Below are 16741 nucleotides of genomic sequence, written 5' to 3'. Positions count from 1 at the left end.
TACATTCTCACGAGCTAAACGGTAACATCTGGAGTTAATAATCTATTACGCGCCACTATGTTTGCGTTTACACAGGCAGCTCAATTCTGTTCTTTTTTCCACTGATCACATTACATATTTTCAAATCAGATCTTTTTCAGAGCTGATCTGATTGGTCAAAAGATCAATTATTAAAAAAAAGATCAGAATTGGGTTGCATGTCTTAAAAGCGGCATTCTTTCTCTAATAGACCAGATGTAGCATATAAAACATACATCCGGGACACCCAAATTAATATATGTTAAGTTTGGTATGGTTAAGGCAAAAATGAAAGTGGGGTGGATGGTCGGGGAGGATATATAACGCAAACGTCTAGCATCCCAAAGTTTGCAAGTTCAAATCTCATCACAGACAACTTTAGCAATTTATCTAATTAGAAACTTTTCATCTACTTACTACTTTTTAGCTACTTGGCATGTTAGCTAACCCTTCCCCTAACCTCAACCCTTTAACCTAACTCCTAAACGTAACCCTAACCCATAGCCTAGCTAACATTGGCCAGCTGGCTAGAATTCATAAAATATCATACGTTTTGCAAATTCGTAACATATAATATGAATTGTAATTTGTAACATATACGAAATGGGTGACGGACATACACAAATCGATACATACCATACAAAACGTAACATACCATACTATATGAAGTCTCGGATTTACGCACAGAATAACATTAAATGCTCTGAGACTAGGTTGTGCTACCATGTCAGTTCTTGCTACTCTTGTGATCTAAAGGGGTTGGAGAAGTGAAAGCAATAGCCTAGGCATGTCAGGCTAGGATTTTATCAAGTCCTTCTGAATCTGAAGAATTTAGTTAAAGAATTTAATATGAGATTCACCTGGAAAGTAATGTTTTGGCTAAAATATTACTATGGCTAGCAAATGCATTACTAATGCATTACTAAACTCAGTCAAGTCGGAGATAGTAATAACGTTACATGACTAAATGCATTATAATTCAAGTAGTGAGAAACCCCTACCTCAATGTTCGTCCACATATTTAAAAAGTGCTTGAAGATGAGCCATTTTTGGCTGAAGAGTTTACTGGAATCTGAGAGCTGTTGGGACAAAGACTATTTGAACTACGAATTAATAGAGCAATGCACATGCCTCAATCTCTTGTAACGTTTTATTGACCATTAGCTCCTCCCAAACTGCTGACTGTGACACTACAAGTAGTTGTGATGGCATGGTATTATCTCAGAAACCCCCAACGTTGCAAATAACAATGTGGAATCTTCATACTCATAGCCAAGTGAGTTTCTTGTTGGCAATATTGTTGAAACATTTTCAGAAACAGATGATAAAGAACAGACAGAGGAAAGTCACCTCAGTATGCTTTCAGGATAAGAAAAAGTAATACACCAATAAAAAAAGTGGTGTACCGGGTGAAAATTGATTGCATTTCTCATGCCTCCGGGCATGAGCTGCCCAGTTCAAGCCCACGGCTCAAAACAAAAATGACGTAATTAAAGGGGATTTTATTCCCCCGAGGGAATCTGGGCTTGTTTTCATAATATCTGAGTCATTTCTAGAACAGCGAGATGTGCGAGACATGCCTTGCTTCCCCAGAAGGAAGGCAGGTAAGGGCTTCGTGAGGCCGAATGATACCATGTTATGTTGCTGTCTTAGGTCTCTATTTAGTGTTGTATCTCTTGTGATGTGTGTTTTGACCTATATATATTTTTTATTTTTAATCCTAGCCCAGTCCCCACAGGAGGCCTTTCGGAGGCCGTCATTGTAAATATGAATTTGTTATTAAGTGACTTGCCTAGTTAAATAAAAATACATTAAATAATTATACACTATGACGGCTCAGGTGCAGTGGTGGCGACCTGTCATTCAGGGCAGGTGGAGCAGAGCCCCACCTGTTTTGAGCCCCACATTTGTCACATCAGTTTGCAAACAATGTAAAAGATATGTATATCATTGAGTTAATAAAGCCGCATACAAACATGGCCTCTTTTTTGTTTTCTTGAGTAAGGCAGCTCCAAAATGCAGGTGTTTCAGCCTAGCTCAGTGCTTTCTGTGGTGCTGGGGCAAGCCAGCAGAAATTACGGAGCGTTGCGCTGTGATTGGCTCAGTGTTCTGTCACTCATGGGGACACTACGTCACCGCCAAGTCTAAGGGGAGAGCTAGAAAATTCTAGCCCCTTGGGTGCTGCCATAGAGTTACATTAGATGTGCCGACCCAAGAAGGCTCAAGGTCATTGGTCACAGATAAAATGACGTCAAATCACGTTATATGTACAGTAGCTTTGATTGGACTGACCATGTCAACATCTTAGCTAGCAGTCATTATCATGAATCAAGTTCACAATCTACTGGCAAATCCTTTTTAATCCTTGTCATATGAAGAGAAATTATAGATAAAACATATACGTGCCCATCAGCCATTGGACAAACATTACACAACAAGTTGGAAATTGCAAATTCAACAATGAGTGGTTTGGAAGGAATTAGTGAGTGGCTAACGTTAACTGCAAGCATTGCAAAGCAATCACTAGCCTGCTATTCAGTAGAGTGGCTGTGGGGTCCCAAATCTGGGATTAAGGGGCTCTTTTCCAAGTTTAAAATGATAAACATTCAACGTTGGTTATGCTGCAAATTAAGCATGATTTGTGCCGTGCTTAAAACAACTCAGAACTTGACTTCAGTGAGTTCAAGACAACTGGGAAGTCATGAATAAATGAGATCCGACTGGGAAACACATTTTGAACGGATTTTTAGCCTTTATACCAAAGGTTATCAACTGTACTGCAGGGATGGAACGTAAATCGCCGAAAATTGAGGTTGTGGTGGCAGCTGCAGAGGTATTTGGGTGTGGGAGATGATTTACAGGGTGTGTTAAGTGGTGATGTCCCATCCTTTCAGGTTGTTGGCATGAGGTAGAACTAAATAGATTTAAATAGCAGAGTAGGGTGGTGTTATTTTTAGTCTTTTGTGAGTGTAGTGTTATATGGTAGGGTATTTATTTATTCTTTCAAGCATAGTATTAGGGAGTTGTTCTCCAGTCTAGTAGGTGGCGGTAATGCAACATATTGGATGCCAACCGCCGTTAAATCTCATCGAAGAACAATTCTTTGGGCAAACCTGAAAGAACAGACACAATGGCTTCAAGTGGTTTCTCTCATCGACACAAATTCGATGATGGAGCATCTATTATCAACATGGTGACAGCCAACCATACATGTTTCAACCGGAATATAGCGAAGAGGATTCAAAACAAGGAGATGGATTTAGCTAACGTTAGAAGCTCAGCTACAGCCGATGCCAGCATCAAGAGTAAACTGGACACATGAAATTAACGCTTTTCTGATACAAACTAGTTCATTGCATCTGCCGTGGAGCCCAGTTTCATAATATTACCATCTGTTTGCCGTAATTTGGAAGTTTTCGCGAAAAAAAACAGGCCTGATTTTAAGGCATTTTTCACCCTGCCAGCTCCTATTCGATCTATTGAGCACCAACTCACCTTCCGAACAACATTCTATTCCCAGCCCACTGTTGTACGTCACAATGCCCGCTTCGCTATTGTTGGTAATAAGATATGTCCACGTTAAACTCTTTTGCTTAACTCAAGTAAAGTATTAACAAAGTTACAGCTAGTCGGTGAGCATGCTCACTGTTCGCCTAGGTACACATTGTTATGACCAATGATGGCTGGCTCATGGCCATTAAAAGGTTAAACATTTTCTGGTCATGGTTAACCATATTTACTTTCATAAAAGGTGTAAACCTAAACAAAACGCATGTCCCTGTCCTTTTTCAAGATGTAGCCGATTTAAACTGCCAGATGTTTTTTGATTTTTTTTTTTTTACAATATGATGTTTCTAAATGGCTGCTGGGTAATTTGATGTGGGTCAAACCCTACAATAGGTATAACCTATTTTAGCCTTAACCCTAATCCCTAACCCTAATTCTTGGGTAGAGTAGCCTAGCCTAGTTTTTTTTAAAGCAAAAATGCTTGCATAGGTTAAAATGTTATTAGTAATTTTATATGTATTATTGCAAGGCAGAACACTTGATAAACAAGCCACATTTACATTTTTTAAATGTGGTTTGAACTGGGTGTGACCTAGTAACCTGTGAAAGTCCAGCAATTGGCTGGGATAGGTGGGGCAGGTTTGAGATGGATCTCAGGAATGAATAAGAACATTTTGTTTCTAAGCTGCTTCACCAATGTCTTTATGTGAATTAACTTAATTGCTAAATATTTCCAATAGATGGCAGCATAAGACCATGAAGCATCAATTATAGGCTTTGCAGCAACATGATTGACATAAAATAGCATGCAACCAAAGATTATATGTCCCATGATTTTCTAAAATGGTCACTCATTACTTTACAGGTAGCCATTTCTCATTAGGCCCGTGTTGCTTTTGGGAAAAAAAAGAAAAAAAAGACCCGGCCAAATAATCATTAGACAGGTGGGCTAACAACCCTAGTAGACATGCGTTACAAACAAACTTTCTTCTTTAACAATAAAACTGGCCTTCTTTAGAGTAGTTGAGTATCTGGAGCAGCAGCATTTGTGGGTTCGATTACAGGCTCAAAATGGCCAGAAACAAAGAGCTTTCTTCTGAAACTCGTCAGTCTATTCTTGTTCTGAGAAATTGCCAAGAAACTGAAGATCTCGTACAACGCTGTGTACTACTCCCTTCACAGAACAGCACAAACCGTCTCTAACCAGAATAGAAAGAGTGGGAGGCCCCGGTGAACAACTGAGCAAGAGGACAAGTACATTAGTGTGTCTAGTTTGAGAAAGAGACGCCTCAAGTCAACTGGCAGCATCATTAAATATTACCCGCAAGTTTCAACGCCAACAGTGAAGAGGCGACTCCGGGGTGCTGGCCTTCAAGGCAGAGTTCTTTTGTGCAGTGTCTGTTCTTTTGCCCATCTTGATCTTTTTATTAGCCAGTTTGAGATGTGGCTTTTTCCTTTGCAACTCTGCCTAAAAGGCCAGCATCCCGGAGTTGCCTCTTCACTGACGTTGAGACTGGTGTTTTGCAGGTACTATTTAATGAAGCTGCCAGTTGAGAATGTGAGGCGTCTGTTTTTGAGTAAGGCAGTAGCCTTCATTTCTCAGAACAAGAAAAATAACTGACGAGTTTCAGAAGAAAGGTCTGTTTCCGGCCATTTTGAGCCTGTAATCAAACCCACAAATGCTGATACCCAACTAGTCTAAAGGCCTGTTTTAGTGCTTCTTTAAATCAGAACAGGTTTCAGCTGTGCTAACAATTGCAAAAGGGTTTAATGATCAATTAGCTGATCCAAGTTTAGCATTTTAAAACGCTAACAACATTACATTTACATTTAAGTAATTTAGCAGACGCTCTTATCCAGAGCGACTTACAAATTGGTGCATTCACCTTATGATATCCAGTGGAACAACCACTTTACAATAGTGCATCTAAATCTTTTAAGGGGGGGGGGTTAGAAGGATTACTTTATCCTATCCTAGATATTCCTTAAAGAGGTGGGGTTTCAGGTGTCTCCGGAAGGTGGTGATTGACTCCGCTGTCCTGGCGTCGTGAGGGAGTTTGTTCCACCATTGGGGTGCCAGAGCAGCGAACAGTTTTGACTGGGCTGAGCGGGAACTGTACTTCCTCAGAGGTAGGGAGGCGAGCAGGCCAGAGGTGGATGAACGCAGTGCCCTTGTTTGGGTGTAGGGCCTGATCAGAGCCTGAAGGTACGGAGGTGCCGTTCCCCTCACAGCTCCGTAGGCAAGCACCATGGTCTTGTAGCGGATGCGAGCTTCAACTGGAAGCCAGTGGAGAGAGCGGAGGAGCGGAGTGACGTGAGAGAACTTGGGAAGGTTGAACACCAGACGGGCTGCGGCGTTCTGGATGAGTTGTAGGGGTTTAATGGCACAGGCAGGGAGCCCAGCCAACAGCGAGTTGCAGTAATCCAGACGGGAGATGACAAGTGCCTGGATTAATTAAGACCTGCGCCGCTTCCTGTGTGAGGCAGGGTCGTACTCTGCGAATGTTGTAGAGCATGAACCAACAGGAACGGGTCACCGCCTTGATGTTAGTTGAGAACTACAGGGTGTTGTCCAGGATCACGCCAAGGTTCTTAGCACTCTGGGAGGAGGACACAATGGAGTTGTCAACCGTGATGGCGAGATCATGGAACGGGCAGTCCTTCCCCGGGAGGAAGAGCAGCTCCGTTATGCCGAGGTTCAGCTTGAGGTGGTGATCCGTCATCCACACTGATATGTCTGCCAGACATGCAGAGATGCGATTCGCCACCTGGTTATCAGAAGGGGGAAAGGAGAAGATTAATTGTGTGCGTCTGCATAACAATGATAGGAGAGACCATGTGAGGATATGACAGAGCCAAGTGACTTGGTGTATAGCGAGAATAGGAGAGGGCCTAGAACAGAGCCCTGGGGGACACCAGTGGTGAGAGCACGTGGTGCGGAGACAGATTCTCGCCACGCCACCTGGTAGGAGCGACCTGTCAGGTAGGACGCAATCCAAGCGTGGGCCGCGCCGGAGATGCCCAACTCGGAGAGGGTGGAGAGGAGGATCTGATGGTTCACAGTATCAAAGGCAGCCGATAGGTCTAGAAGGATGAGAGCAGAGGAGAGAGAGTTAGCTTTAGCAGTGCGGAGCGCCTCCGTGACACAGAGAAGAGCAGTCTCAGTTGAATGACTAGTCTTGAAACCTGACTGATTTGGATCAAGAAGGTCATTCTGAGAGAGATAGCAGGAGAGCTGGCCAAGGATGGCACGTTCAAGAGTTTTGGAGAGAAAAGAAAGAAGGGATACTGGTCTGTAGTTGTTGACATCGGAGGGATCGAGTGTAGGTTTTTTCCAGAAGGAGTGCAACTCTCGCTCTCTTGAAGACGTGCCATGGGCCTCTGTACGCCTATGTAGATATTCCATATTTTAAAAAAAAAAGTTGTTTCCAGGTACAATAGTCATTTAAAACATCTACACTGTAATTCTGATCAATTTGATGTTATTTTAATTGACAAGTGCTTTGCTTTCAAAAACAAGGACAATTTTAAGTGACCCCAAACTTCTGAATGGTATTGTTACGGATACAAGTATCCTGAGTGTGTATCCTGTGTGTATTTATTTTCTCTCCTCACAGGTGACAATCATTCCCCCAATCAGTCACTAATCAGAAGACACCTGCACCTTTTCATTTACGCTATGACATCCCCTTTCCCTTGGTTTAAAAACTGTTGTTTTCTGAGTCTCGATCTGTGTTTAAATCTGTCTCAAGCTCTCGCTGGCTATCTCTGTATGCAGATTGCTTGTTTGTTTTGCCCATACATGTCACATTTGTCCAGTACCTGTGAGTACTGTTTTGTTGAAGTGTTGACTGATGGTGGGAAAAGGGGGTACCAAGACCAGTCGCCCATGGGCCTACATTACACGTAGGAAAACTAAATACACTAGTTAGAACTGGGCAGACCACCCACTATTATTGGTTAGTTAGCTGTACTGAAGTAGGCTAGTCTAGGGGTGTTTTTGGATTATTGTTGGGTCCAGCTCAGCCCCATTCCCCACACCCCATTACCGTGTGTTTAAACAATAAACCATTAGAGTTTGACGGTAGATTTAAGTTGTGTGGTTTTTGTTCTGTTCCTTTTCACTATTATAATTTGCATGAGTTATGTTACGGGTCTCATTTCCATCCCCCTAGACTGCAGGGCCAAAGGGATTCATAACAGGTATACATTTAAAATATGTTGGTAGTTGAGGGGTTAAAGTTAAAGAAAATACTAGATATAATTTAAATCAGTTTACAAAAACACCACCCCCTAGGGCTCTATATATGCACATGCCTGGCATCTTTTGCTGTTGATACAATTTGGAAATGTGAGGCTGAAACCCAAATCTGTTTCCACAGCCAAAATGGGCTATTTCATAAAAATGTGCTTTGGTCTTCATGTAAGGTTACCAGTGTGGTTAAGTCAAGTCAATTTGCTTGAAGTAATGGGCAGGATTTGTGACTGAGGTAGCCTAAATCATCCCATTTGTGGGTTCACAAGCACCTCTGCCATATGCACAAATGTCCCAATGCTGAGGGAGTGAAAGTTATTACTTATGTAGGGGCTAATTAGACACAATGACCAAGGCTGCAGGCTCCAGAGCGAAACGCTATCCCAACATGGAGTTTGCAAATTACATACAAAATAATTGAAAGGTGTGCATAATTGCGACACATGCGTCTGAGACTTCACACAAATGCTCCCAATTTTAGATGTAACTTGTTTATATCTTGGAAACCATTGGGGGGGGGGGGGGCATGAATTGCATCATTGAAGTCGGTGTGTTCCCAAGTTCATGGTTTAGTGATCACCGCGCCACTCTGAAAGTCAACTTCTGAATTGTGTCAGCAACACATGACAACGGCAATTTGCTAGGGCCTGATTTGGGATTTGTGAGCTTCTTGGTCCATTTGAATTATTGTTTGTGTGCAGGTGTGACACATCACCAGGGGTAAATGGAGAGGGACCTACCTGGGGTGTCTTCCTTTAGACAAATACTGTCCCAAAACAATCTTTTACTCAAACTGAAAAAGTTACCCAGAATTGTCTATCGGACAAAGTAGGCCCCTCCCAGTTTGTTTGCTTCCTAGTGAATACACCCCTGAATGTCCAATAGATGGTTTTCATTGAGTAAATGGTTTGGTGCTAAACATTTTGCAACTGTTTGCTAAGGTCTCTGTATAATGACTACACCCCGATCCAGCAAGGGCAACCAAAAACCTTTTCAGGGCTGTCAAAAGCTACTGAAGTCAAATGAACATGAGCTGAAGGGAGGCACTGCCTTGCACAGGTCCCAGTTTCCCAAAAACATCTTAAGGCTAAATTTAGAATCCTATGGTGAATTTAGCCTTAAGATGCTTTTGGGAAACCGTATCCAGAGAGAGTCACTAAGTGCAGAACACCAGACCAGGAATGATTAGCATTGTTGACAGTGCCTTGGTGTAAGGTCCTTGAATCAGACAAATCCTTCTAGGCTGCATCAAAATGCACCCAGAAGTCTGTCAAACAGCCCACTTCCCCTCAAGACATCAATTTGTTATACACACACACCTCTGCCATACACACAATTTTACCAAAGCTAACAATTATGAGGGCGTAGTGGCTACAGTAATTAGTTACGTCACCCAAGTCAGCTACACAGCTGAGCAAGCCAGTATACCATACACTCAGTTAGAGTTTGTACAATCTCACAAGTGTCGTGTCTTTGGGGTACCATTAAACTGAAGACATGTTTATCAATTAACTCCCTATAATTATTATCACGCGATTAAACTGATTAATCGTTTAATTGTAATTAACTAGGAGATCGGGGCACCAAGGAAAATATTCAGATTAAAGTTATAATTTTCCTAATATAACTTTCCTATATTATAGTATAGGCCGATTATCTTCTGGTTTAAATGGTGTATTTTACCTCGCGTCCAGTCTTATTCCAAACGTCGTAAATTGTTTTATCTGCACGAACCCAGTCTTTACTAAAATCATCCATACATCAATTGTCTTAAAATCATTTATTTACTACACTACGTAATTAACAGAAAACATACAAACAGTAATTATCGTCACAAAGAATTGGTAGAGGAATGTGCCCTTGTGGGCTAAACAGGCAGGTCGGCCTGTTGAACAATGGATCATAAAAGGTCAGCTGTGGAGGCACACAGAGTTAATTAATATTAACAATTGATATGCTAATCCTTTGCACATGAACGCTCACTCAGTCGAGAACAATTGCAATCAATATACATTTACGCTCAGTGTGTCGCCGGGATCCTTGTCAGAGCGTCGCTCTGTTGGAGAGTTTTGTCCGCGTTCTCTCTCTCGGTTAGAATGGATCTTTCAGAGCGACATTCATTAATGTCGTCATAGAATGGGTGTTTCGTTGGTCTTCGCGTTCGATGATATAATTTACTTAGCTGCAGACTAATAATTAATATCAAAGACTTGTTCTTATTCTGTCGGTCTCGATAGTCTAAAAGTTAACCACGTGGTGTAGTTCACTTTCAGTAGAGGAATTGGATGATAAAACCTATTGGCCAACTCACTAATGGAGTGGAGGCCTGGTCTGAAGAAAGTAAATCAGGGTGGGGGTTTTATAGGTGACCCTAGAACAGGCTTGTCAAATGACGCCTGGTCCTGTCTGTGTCCCTGGGGGGTGTGCCGATGACTGAGTTAGAATTGCATTTCTGTACCAAGCTTATCACATTAACATCAGTACATAGCATCTCAATGTATTACAAATAGCTTTATCCTTATTAATACATTTTATACAACCATGTGGATGCAAGTCTCATCGCTGAGGCTATTATGTAAACAGTTATGGTAATATGGCTATATTGTCTCTTCTGAGTATCACAAAATTGTACCAAGCGGACCAGTTCGTAGCTGGATTCTTCACCAATCTTTCATACCTTCTCCAGAACACAAATGTCGCTTGGCTCCCCAATTCTATGAGTTGGAAGAATTCCCTTTGTCTCTCTATGAAACATGTGGTAGGAGATTCTCCTCTTAAGAGTTTTTACAACCCTTTCACACAGGGCCTGGGTGGTTGGGGAAGGTAGGTTGGGGGATGGTACAAAGGGGGGGGGGGGGTCAACTGTCCTCCCTGTACCCAAAGAGTCCAACGTCATGACAAGGTTAGAAAGCAGAAAGTCTCATTACAATAAATATAACTCAGATAAGTAAGAAAGATATAAAATTTATTTCAACATACATTAGTCAAATTACCACATTTCTTTAGTATGTTCAAGTATCAGATTTGTCACCCTGTAGATTAGTCAGACCTGGAAAACAAAGGTGTGAAAGCTAAAAGTGCTCCTACTGAAGCAGGTTACTTTCAAATCTGGGAACAAAAGATAGAAAGACTCACCTTTCATATAAAGCAGCACTCTTCTCAGTTATTTTATCTAGAGCACATGTAGTAGATCTGGTGGGGAGAAATAAAGTGAGACTAAATACTAACTAAAGATGGGACAAATTGTATAAAATGTAGGCCAACTTCTTTTGTGCCTCAGTCTCCATGTGACAATACACCAATCCAGGGAATCGAGATGCAAGTCCTTAGTCTTCTTCCTCACCTCCTAATTCCATCAAAGCAGCGCTCTTCACAAGTTTTTTCTGTGGGCATACACACTTCAGTAGAGCACATGAAGTATATCTGGTGGGGAGAAATGAAGTGAGATTCAATACCAACTTGACATGTCAGACTTTGTGAAACTCAACAAAAAAAAAAAGTTACAATTGCACACAATAGAGTGAGCTTTTTCAAAGCCTCATTCACCATGTGCCAATACTCCAATCAAGGTGTGAATCCCAGTCCCCATTCTGCTTCCTCACCTCCTCATCCAGATACTTGTTGGTCTGTTGATCCATGAACTGGAATGCTTTGACCATGAAGCGACGCTGGTGGCGGTTCTGTGGCAGGTTGCTGAATTTAAGGATGGAGACATTGGGGTCCTGAGGGTTCGCACATCTAGAGGAGAGAAATTGGTCAAGGAAACTCAAATGACAACTTCCTCTTGGCAGCATAAGGCCCTCAAACTCATAGGGTAAGAGTTGAATACCCTTGGTATAAGGAGTTCTGTCACAAAATGGCTGTTGTGCTTTGGCTATGGAAAGGGCTACATATTGGATAGGGCAAAGTTGACATAATGGGATCCTTCAGGATTTTGGCAATGAGGTCCTTTATCTACTTTTGAGTCAGATGAACTTGGATACCATTTGTCTGCCCCTATGGCCAATATGAAGGAAGTGATCAGTAGTGTCCTTAGCCAAAGCTAGTAGATAAAGTCTATAGTTATTGTGCCAACACTAGTTAGAAACTTCCTTCAACTGCATACAGACAAACAGAGCCACAAGTTAACCTGACTCTGGGTAAGTACATAAAGGGACTCATTGCCAAAATTAAGAGAACATTGGCTGTTCAAGAGCAAGGTAGCCCACCAATACGCAATCTACAGTACGTTAGGCAAATCAGTCATACCAAGTCATTGCAGTGCTTACCCTTCGTGAAGGAGCACCAGAACGTTCTTGGCAGAGCGGGGGTAAGCCAGACAGTAGTTGACCAAAAGTGTCGCCTCTGGATTTGGAGAAGTCAGACGAACTTCTAGATATACAAGTTTGCCCAGGAAGAGACGCAGGGGCTGATGGTGCCGCTTGAGGTACTTGGTATAGGTTTTGTCTGGTGGGGGGGGGAGGGGTAAAAGAGCAATTTCAGCAATGTAAAGTAATCGGAACAATGGGACAGCAACCATTACATTCCAGCCATTGCGCGTTTACATGTCAGCCAGATACCTTCAGCAATCCTGAGTTCAACACCAAACAGTCCCTTGGATGTCACCTTTGAAGGGAACGTTACACTGGGGCTTTTCACCATGTAGCCAACACTCGCCACTGTTGGCAGGGTACCCAGAGCTTTAGGGTAGCGGCACTCAACCATGACTCTAGAGATGAACATGGGTACTAGTCAATCTCAGCAGGTGCATTTAATGATTCCTCAATTAGTGAGATTAAATTACATTCTGAAAGTGCCAAGAGGCAAGTATTTGTGGCATTTGCAACAGCAATATTTGAAGTCATACACCGAGTTACTTAACTGGTGAATCAGCTCAATATATAGGAATACTAGGACAGAGGCATATAGCAAAGACAGAAATCTAGAAAAAGGTGTAGACATTGAGATGTACATTAAACACCAAACTGAAGAAACTGTCCAATAAGCAATGCCCATTTTGTTTGTTGCAAAATGTGTGACATCTGGATTACCTGAGGGCGTTGTCTCTGGATATTATACCATACTTCAGGTTAAGGGTTCGGACGGCCGTCTGTACCTCTGCTGTGTAGATCACGGTCTCGCCAATTACCTAATGAAGATCAAAACAATAAAATAACTGTGGGGATCAACAAGAACTACACCAGGAGGGTTCCAGAGGGCATAATATTCTTGTCCACTTACATATGAGCGAGTGCCACATTCAGTGACTGAGAACTTGAAGACCACAAACTTGTCATTGACAATGACTGGGCCACAGCGAGACTTCCCAGCAACCACAAGTTTGGTGGGAGACACCGGGAAAGTGGTGATGTTATGGTAAACGGCAAAGATAAAATGTCTGTCTGCAGTGCACTCTGGGGAGGGAGAGCAGTACACATCAGTCCTCACTATTCAAAGTCAAACATGATCTTGCCCTGTGAAAGAGTATTTACCATCCATTGGGTAGAAGCAGGCGGAAGTTGCCGAATCCACACAGCAACCCATCACCAAACACTGGGAGGATGAGATTCCAGTGGAACCACAAGCCAAGTGCTGGTTCCGGGGAATACTGCAGCCTGAAATACAAAAAAAATATTGGAAGTAGAGTTGAGGATCAGTAGCCTACTAATTATATTGAAGAAAAATTGTCAGTCCCATGTTTCATGAGCTGAAAGAACACAGAAGTGTTCCATTTGTAAAGAAAGCTAATTTTGTGCACAAATGTATTTGCATCCCTGTAAGTCATTTCTTCTTTGCCAAGAAATTCCACCCACCTGAAGCATAGCAAGAAGCTTATTAAATAGCATGATCATTACACAGGTGCGCCTTGTGCTGGGTACAATAAAGTGTGCCGTTGTATCACAACACAATGCCACAGATGTCTCAAGTTGTGGGAGCATGCAATTGGCATGCTGACTGCAGGAATGTTCATTTCTCTACCATAAGCCAGCTCCATTTTAAAGAATTAGGCTTTGTCCAACCGGGCCTCACAACCGCAGACCAGGTTTAACCATGCCAGCCCAGGACCTCCACATCCAGCTTCTTTACCTGTGGGATCGTATGAGACCAGCCACCCGGACAGCTGATGAAACTGAGTATTTGTAATAAAGCCCTGGTGGGGAAAAACCTCTGATTGGCTGGGCCTGGCTCCCCAGTGAGTGGGCCTATACCCTCCCATGGTTGCGCCCCTGCCCAGTCATGTGCAATCCATAGATTAGGACCTAAATTAAAAATGCATTTCACAAAATGCTCCTTTACCGACTGCCTCAGACCACTAGAACAGCAAATATTGAGGCGGCATATTCTAATGCTTAGCCAAAGAAAGAGAATAAACTTGGCACATCATAAGCCACATTAAATATATTGAGACAAATTACATACAGTAGAAAAACTCAATTGAACATTAAAATGCTTTTCAATAGGTTTAGCCTACATTTTAATGCAGTCATCTCGATTTGAATCATATATCTAGGTCACTTGTTTGTATCACTTGCAAAGATGTTGGCAAATTTGTTCTAAAGTTATCTGCAGTCACAGAAAGCATGTGATTCTGTGTTCAGGGGGGGATCTGTGTATAAAGTAATGTTGGAGGGAGAGGAAGCATTCAACGCATTTAGCAGTTCTAGTCGACTGAGGCAGGCGTTACATTATGAGCTCTTTCAAGTGAAACCTTAACGATGGTTTTTGGAAACCAGGCCCAGAACATTTCATGACTCACCAGGAGACTTGGTGGGATTTTGAGGGCTGAGATTGCGAGGGTTGGGTTTAAAACACTTTGAAGGAGGCCCACCATGGGCATTGCGAAGACCATTAGAGAGGGGCAGGTGTACAGTCGAGGACAAAGAGGATTTGGGGCTAGCCGCACAGGACACTGTAGAAACATCCATTATGCCAGCTTCATTGACAAACAACACCATCAAGGTGTACCGCCCAGCCTGCAGAGAGTCAGTGTGGCAAGAAATGTACAATCATTCCAAATGACACATTTACAACATTAAATGTTTAATTTAAAACGTGGAAAGGCAAAAACCCAACCTGACGCCTAATGAGGCAGCCTGAAAAGCGGACAGTTAAGGCATTCTGATATTGTCCTCGATTTAAGGAGTATCCACAGGATTCTGGGGCTTCAAGAACAGAGAGCATACTGTTGGGTCCTGTGGGGAAAGTTAAGAATGAGCAAAGTAGCCAAATTGCATTTGATGATCTTTAAACCTATAAATTAATTAACTTACCCAAAATCTTGACTTCACTCATTGGACCAGCTGGAAGTGTTACTTTAAACTCATCCTCACCGCACAGAACCGCTAAACTGGCTGGGGCAGCTTCGGTAACGGATACCCACTTGTTTGCTTCTGACACCTCCTCGAATTGCACCTGGAATCCACGGTCGGCGTTAAGATTGACATTGGCGGGGTCTCCAAGTTGAACTACAGCCTTGTCTTTGGTACAATTCTCCTCTGTGTCAAGGTTGTGGTGGGAAAGGGTTGCCTCTTCGGAAACGCGCTCCCATCCCGCTGCAGGCAATGCAAAGCAAAGCCAAGCCGGGAAAAAAAGCAGTGCGCTCCTTTGCCAAGCCATGGTTTCATACAATGCCTCACCGAATGCTAAACACGGTATGACAATTGAGATCTCTCCTAGGTATATTTAGGAAGTATTTGCAATTGGCTGCAGCTTTCTACCAATTGGAACGACGTTACCCTGCATCAGAATATACATTCTCACAAGCTAAACGGTAACATCTGGAGTTAATAATCTATTACGCGCCACTATGTTTGCGTTTACACAGGCAGCTCAATTCTGATATTTTTTTCCACTGATCACATTAGATATTTTCAAATCAGATCTTTTTCAGAGCTGATCTGATTGGTCAAAAGATCAATTCGTAAAAAAAAAAGATCAGAATCGGGCTGCATGTCTTAAAAGCGGCATTCTTTCTTCCTCCCTCTGAATAGTAATAATAAACAATGATCCTAAAGTGATTAGACAGGTGAATGCAAAGGATAGCTTCACCACAAAGCTTTCACTGTCCAGTATTGTCAAATCGTGGATTACTGACAGGAAGCGTGAAGGAAATGGGACAGGTTTAAAGTATTCCAGCAGTGCCCTGGGCTCAGCTCAAATAAATTAGTTATGTCCTTCCTTCAGGATTCATTTGTTTTTATACACAATCCATTTTAATCAGATGTAAATTGGTTGGTGATGTGACATTACTTTATTAAAACAAAGTAGTACTTGTGTACACATTTTGTATGTGTTTGATACAGATAGATATGGAGCCGGTTTCACAGACAGAGCTTAGATTAAGCCAGGAGTAGGCCTTAAACTAGGACATTTAAGGAGCTTTCATGAACGTGGCTTAAATTTGGCTCAGTTAGTCAGAGACTGTAGAGTCCTGGAGTAAGGTAAGTAAGCCTAAATGAGAACACCTGTGTTAAGCCTGATTAGGTTAAGTATGAGCACATGCTGTTGGTCTAATGGTGTGCATAAAAACCCGGAATGGAATAGAAAACACCATTACTGGAATGAATATTGAGACAAAACAATGACATAGGCAAAAATAATTTGTTCTAAAAACTTTTGTGAATATGAAAAAATGTTACTAAAACATTTCTGTCAAACCATCCAGTTGTAGAAAGTAAAAACCATACTACTGCTACTGAGCAGAAGAAAAAGAGTGGTTGGGCTGCAATTTGCAGTGAATTCAATGCAAATGAAAATGTAACCACAAGAAGAGTACAACAACTTCAGGTGAGATATCTTCATTATCAGTATTTCTCATATTCATATTTTTGTGACATCACATATTGAATGATATCTGCCTTTTATAGACTCTGTGGAAGAACCTTAAACTGGCTTTAAAAAGAGAGAATGCAGAGATCAGAAGAGAGCGATGTACTTGGTGGTGTCTTGGTGGTGGACCACCAAGACAAGACTGACGAATTG

The 16741-nt window shown here is 42.1% G+C and overlaps 1 protein-coding gene across 1 annotated transcript; it reads right to left on the bottom strand.

Moving 5' to 3' along the window:
- Positions 1-10724: 10724 nt before the first annotated feature.
- On the bottom strand, positions 10725-15474 carry LOC115175809 (zona pellucida sperm-binding protein 4). Its single transcript, XM_029735338.1, has 12 exons — positions 15031-15474; positions 14834-14952; positions 14517-14733; positions 13252-13374; positions 13001-13173; positions 12811-12908; positions 12340-12488; positions 12049-12226; positions 11383-11518; positions 11124-11203; positions 10916-10972; positions 10725-10829 (listed from the first exon to the last, which is right to left on the bottom strand). The coding sequence occupies exons 1-12, from the start codon at positions 15374-15376 to the stop codon at positions 10820-10822; spliced, it is 1686 nt and encodes a 561-aa protein (XP_029591198.1). The 5' UTR covers positions 15377-15474; the 3' UTR covers positions 10725-10819.
- Positions 15475-16741: the final 1267 nt, after the last annotated feature.

The sequence above is a fragment of the Salmo trutta genome, chromosome 36 (genome assembly GCF_901001165.1).
Source record: "Salmo trutta chromosome 36, fSalTru1.1, whole genome shotgun sequence".
In the NCBI taxonomy this organism is placed as follows: Eukaryota; Metazoa; Chordata; class Actinopteri; order Salmoniformes; family Salmonidae; genus Salmo; species Salmo trutta.
Note: the sequence above shows the minus strand (reverse complement) of the source record. Positions and strands in the feature narration are given on the sequence as shown.

Bases quoted from the DNA above. Each gene is read 5' to 3' on its own strand.
- LOC115175809 (XM_029735338.1), bottom strand. From the start codon at position 15,376: ATGGCTTGGCAAAGGAGCGCACTGCTTTTTTTCCCGGCTTGGCTTTGC. The intron at 14,734-14,833 runs GTTGGGTTTTTG...GACTCTCTGCAG, and splicing joins GCTGCCTCATTAGGCGTCAG to GCTGGGCGGTACACCTTGAT. The intron at 11,519-12,048 runs GTAAGCACTGCA...TCTCTCCTCTAG, and splicing joins CTGGTGCTCCTTCACGAAGG to ATGTGCGAACCCTCAGGACC.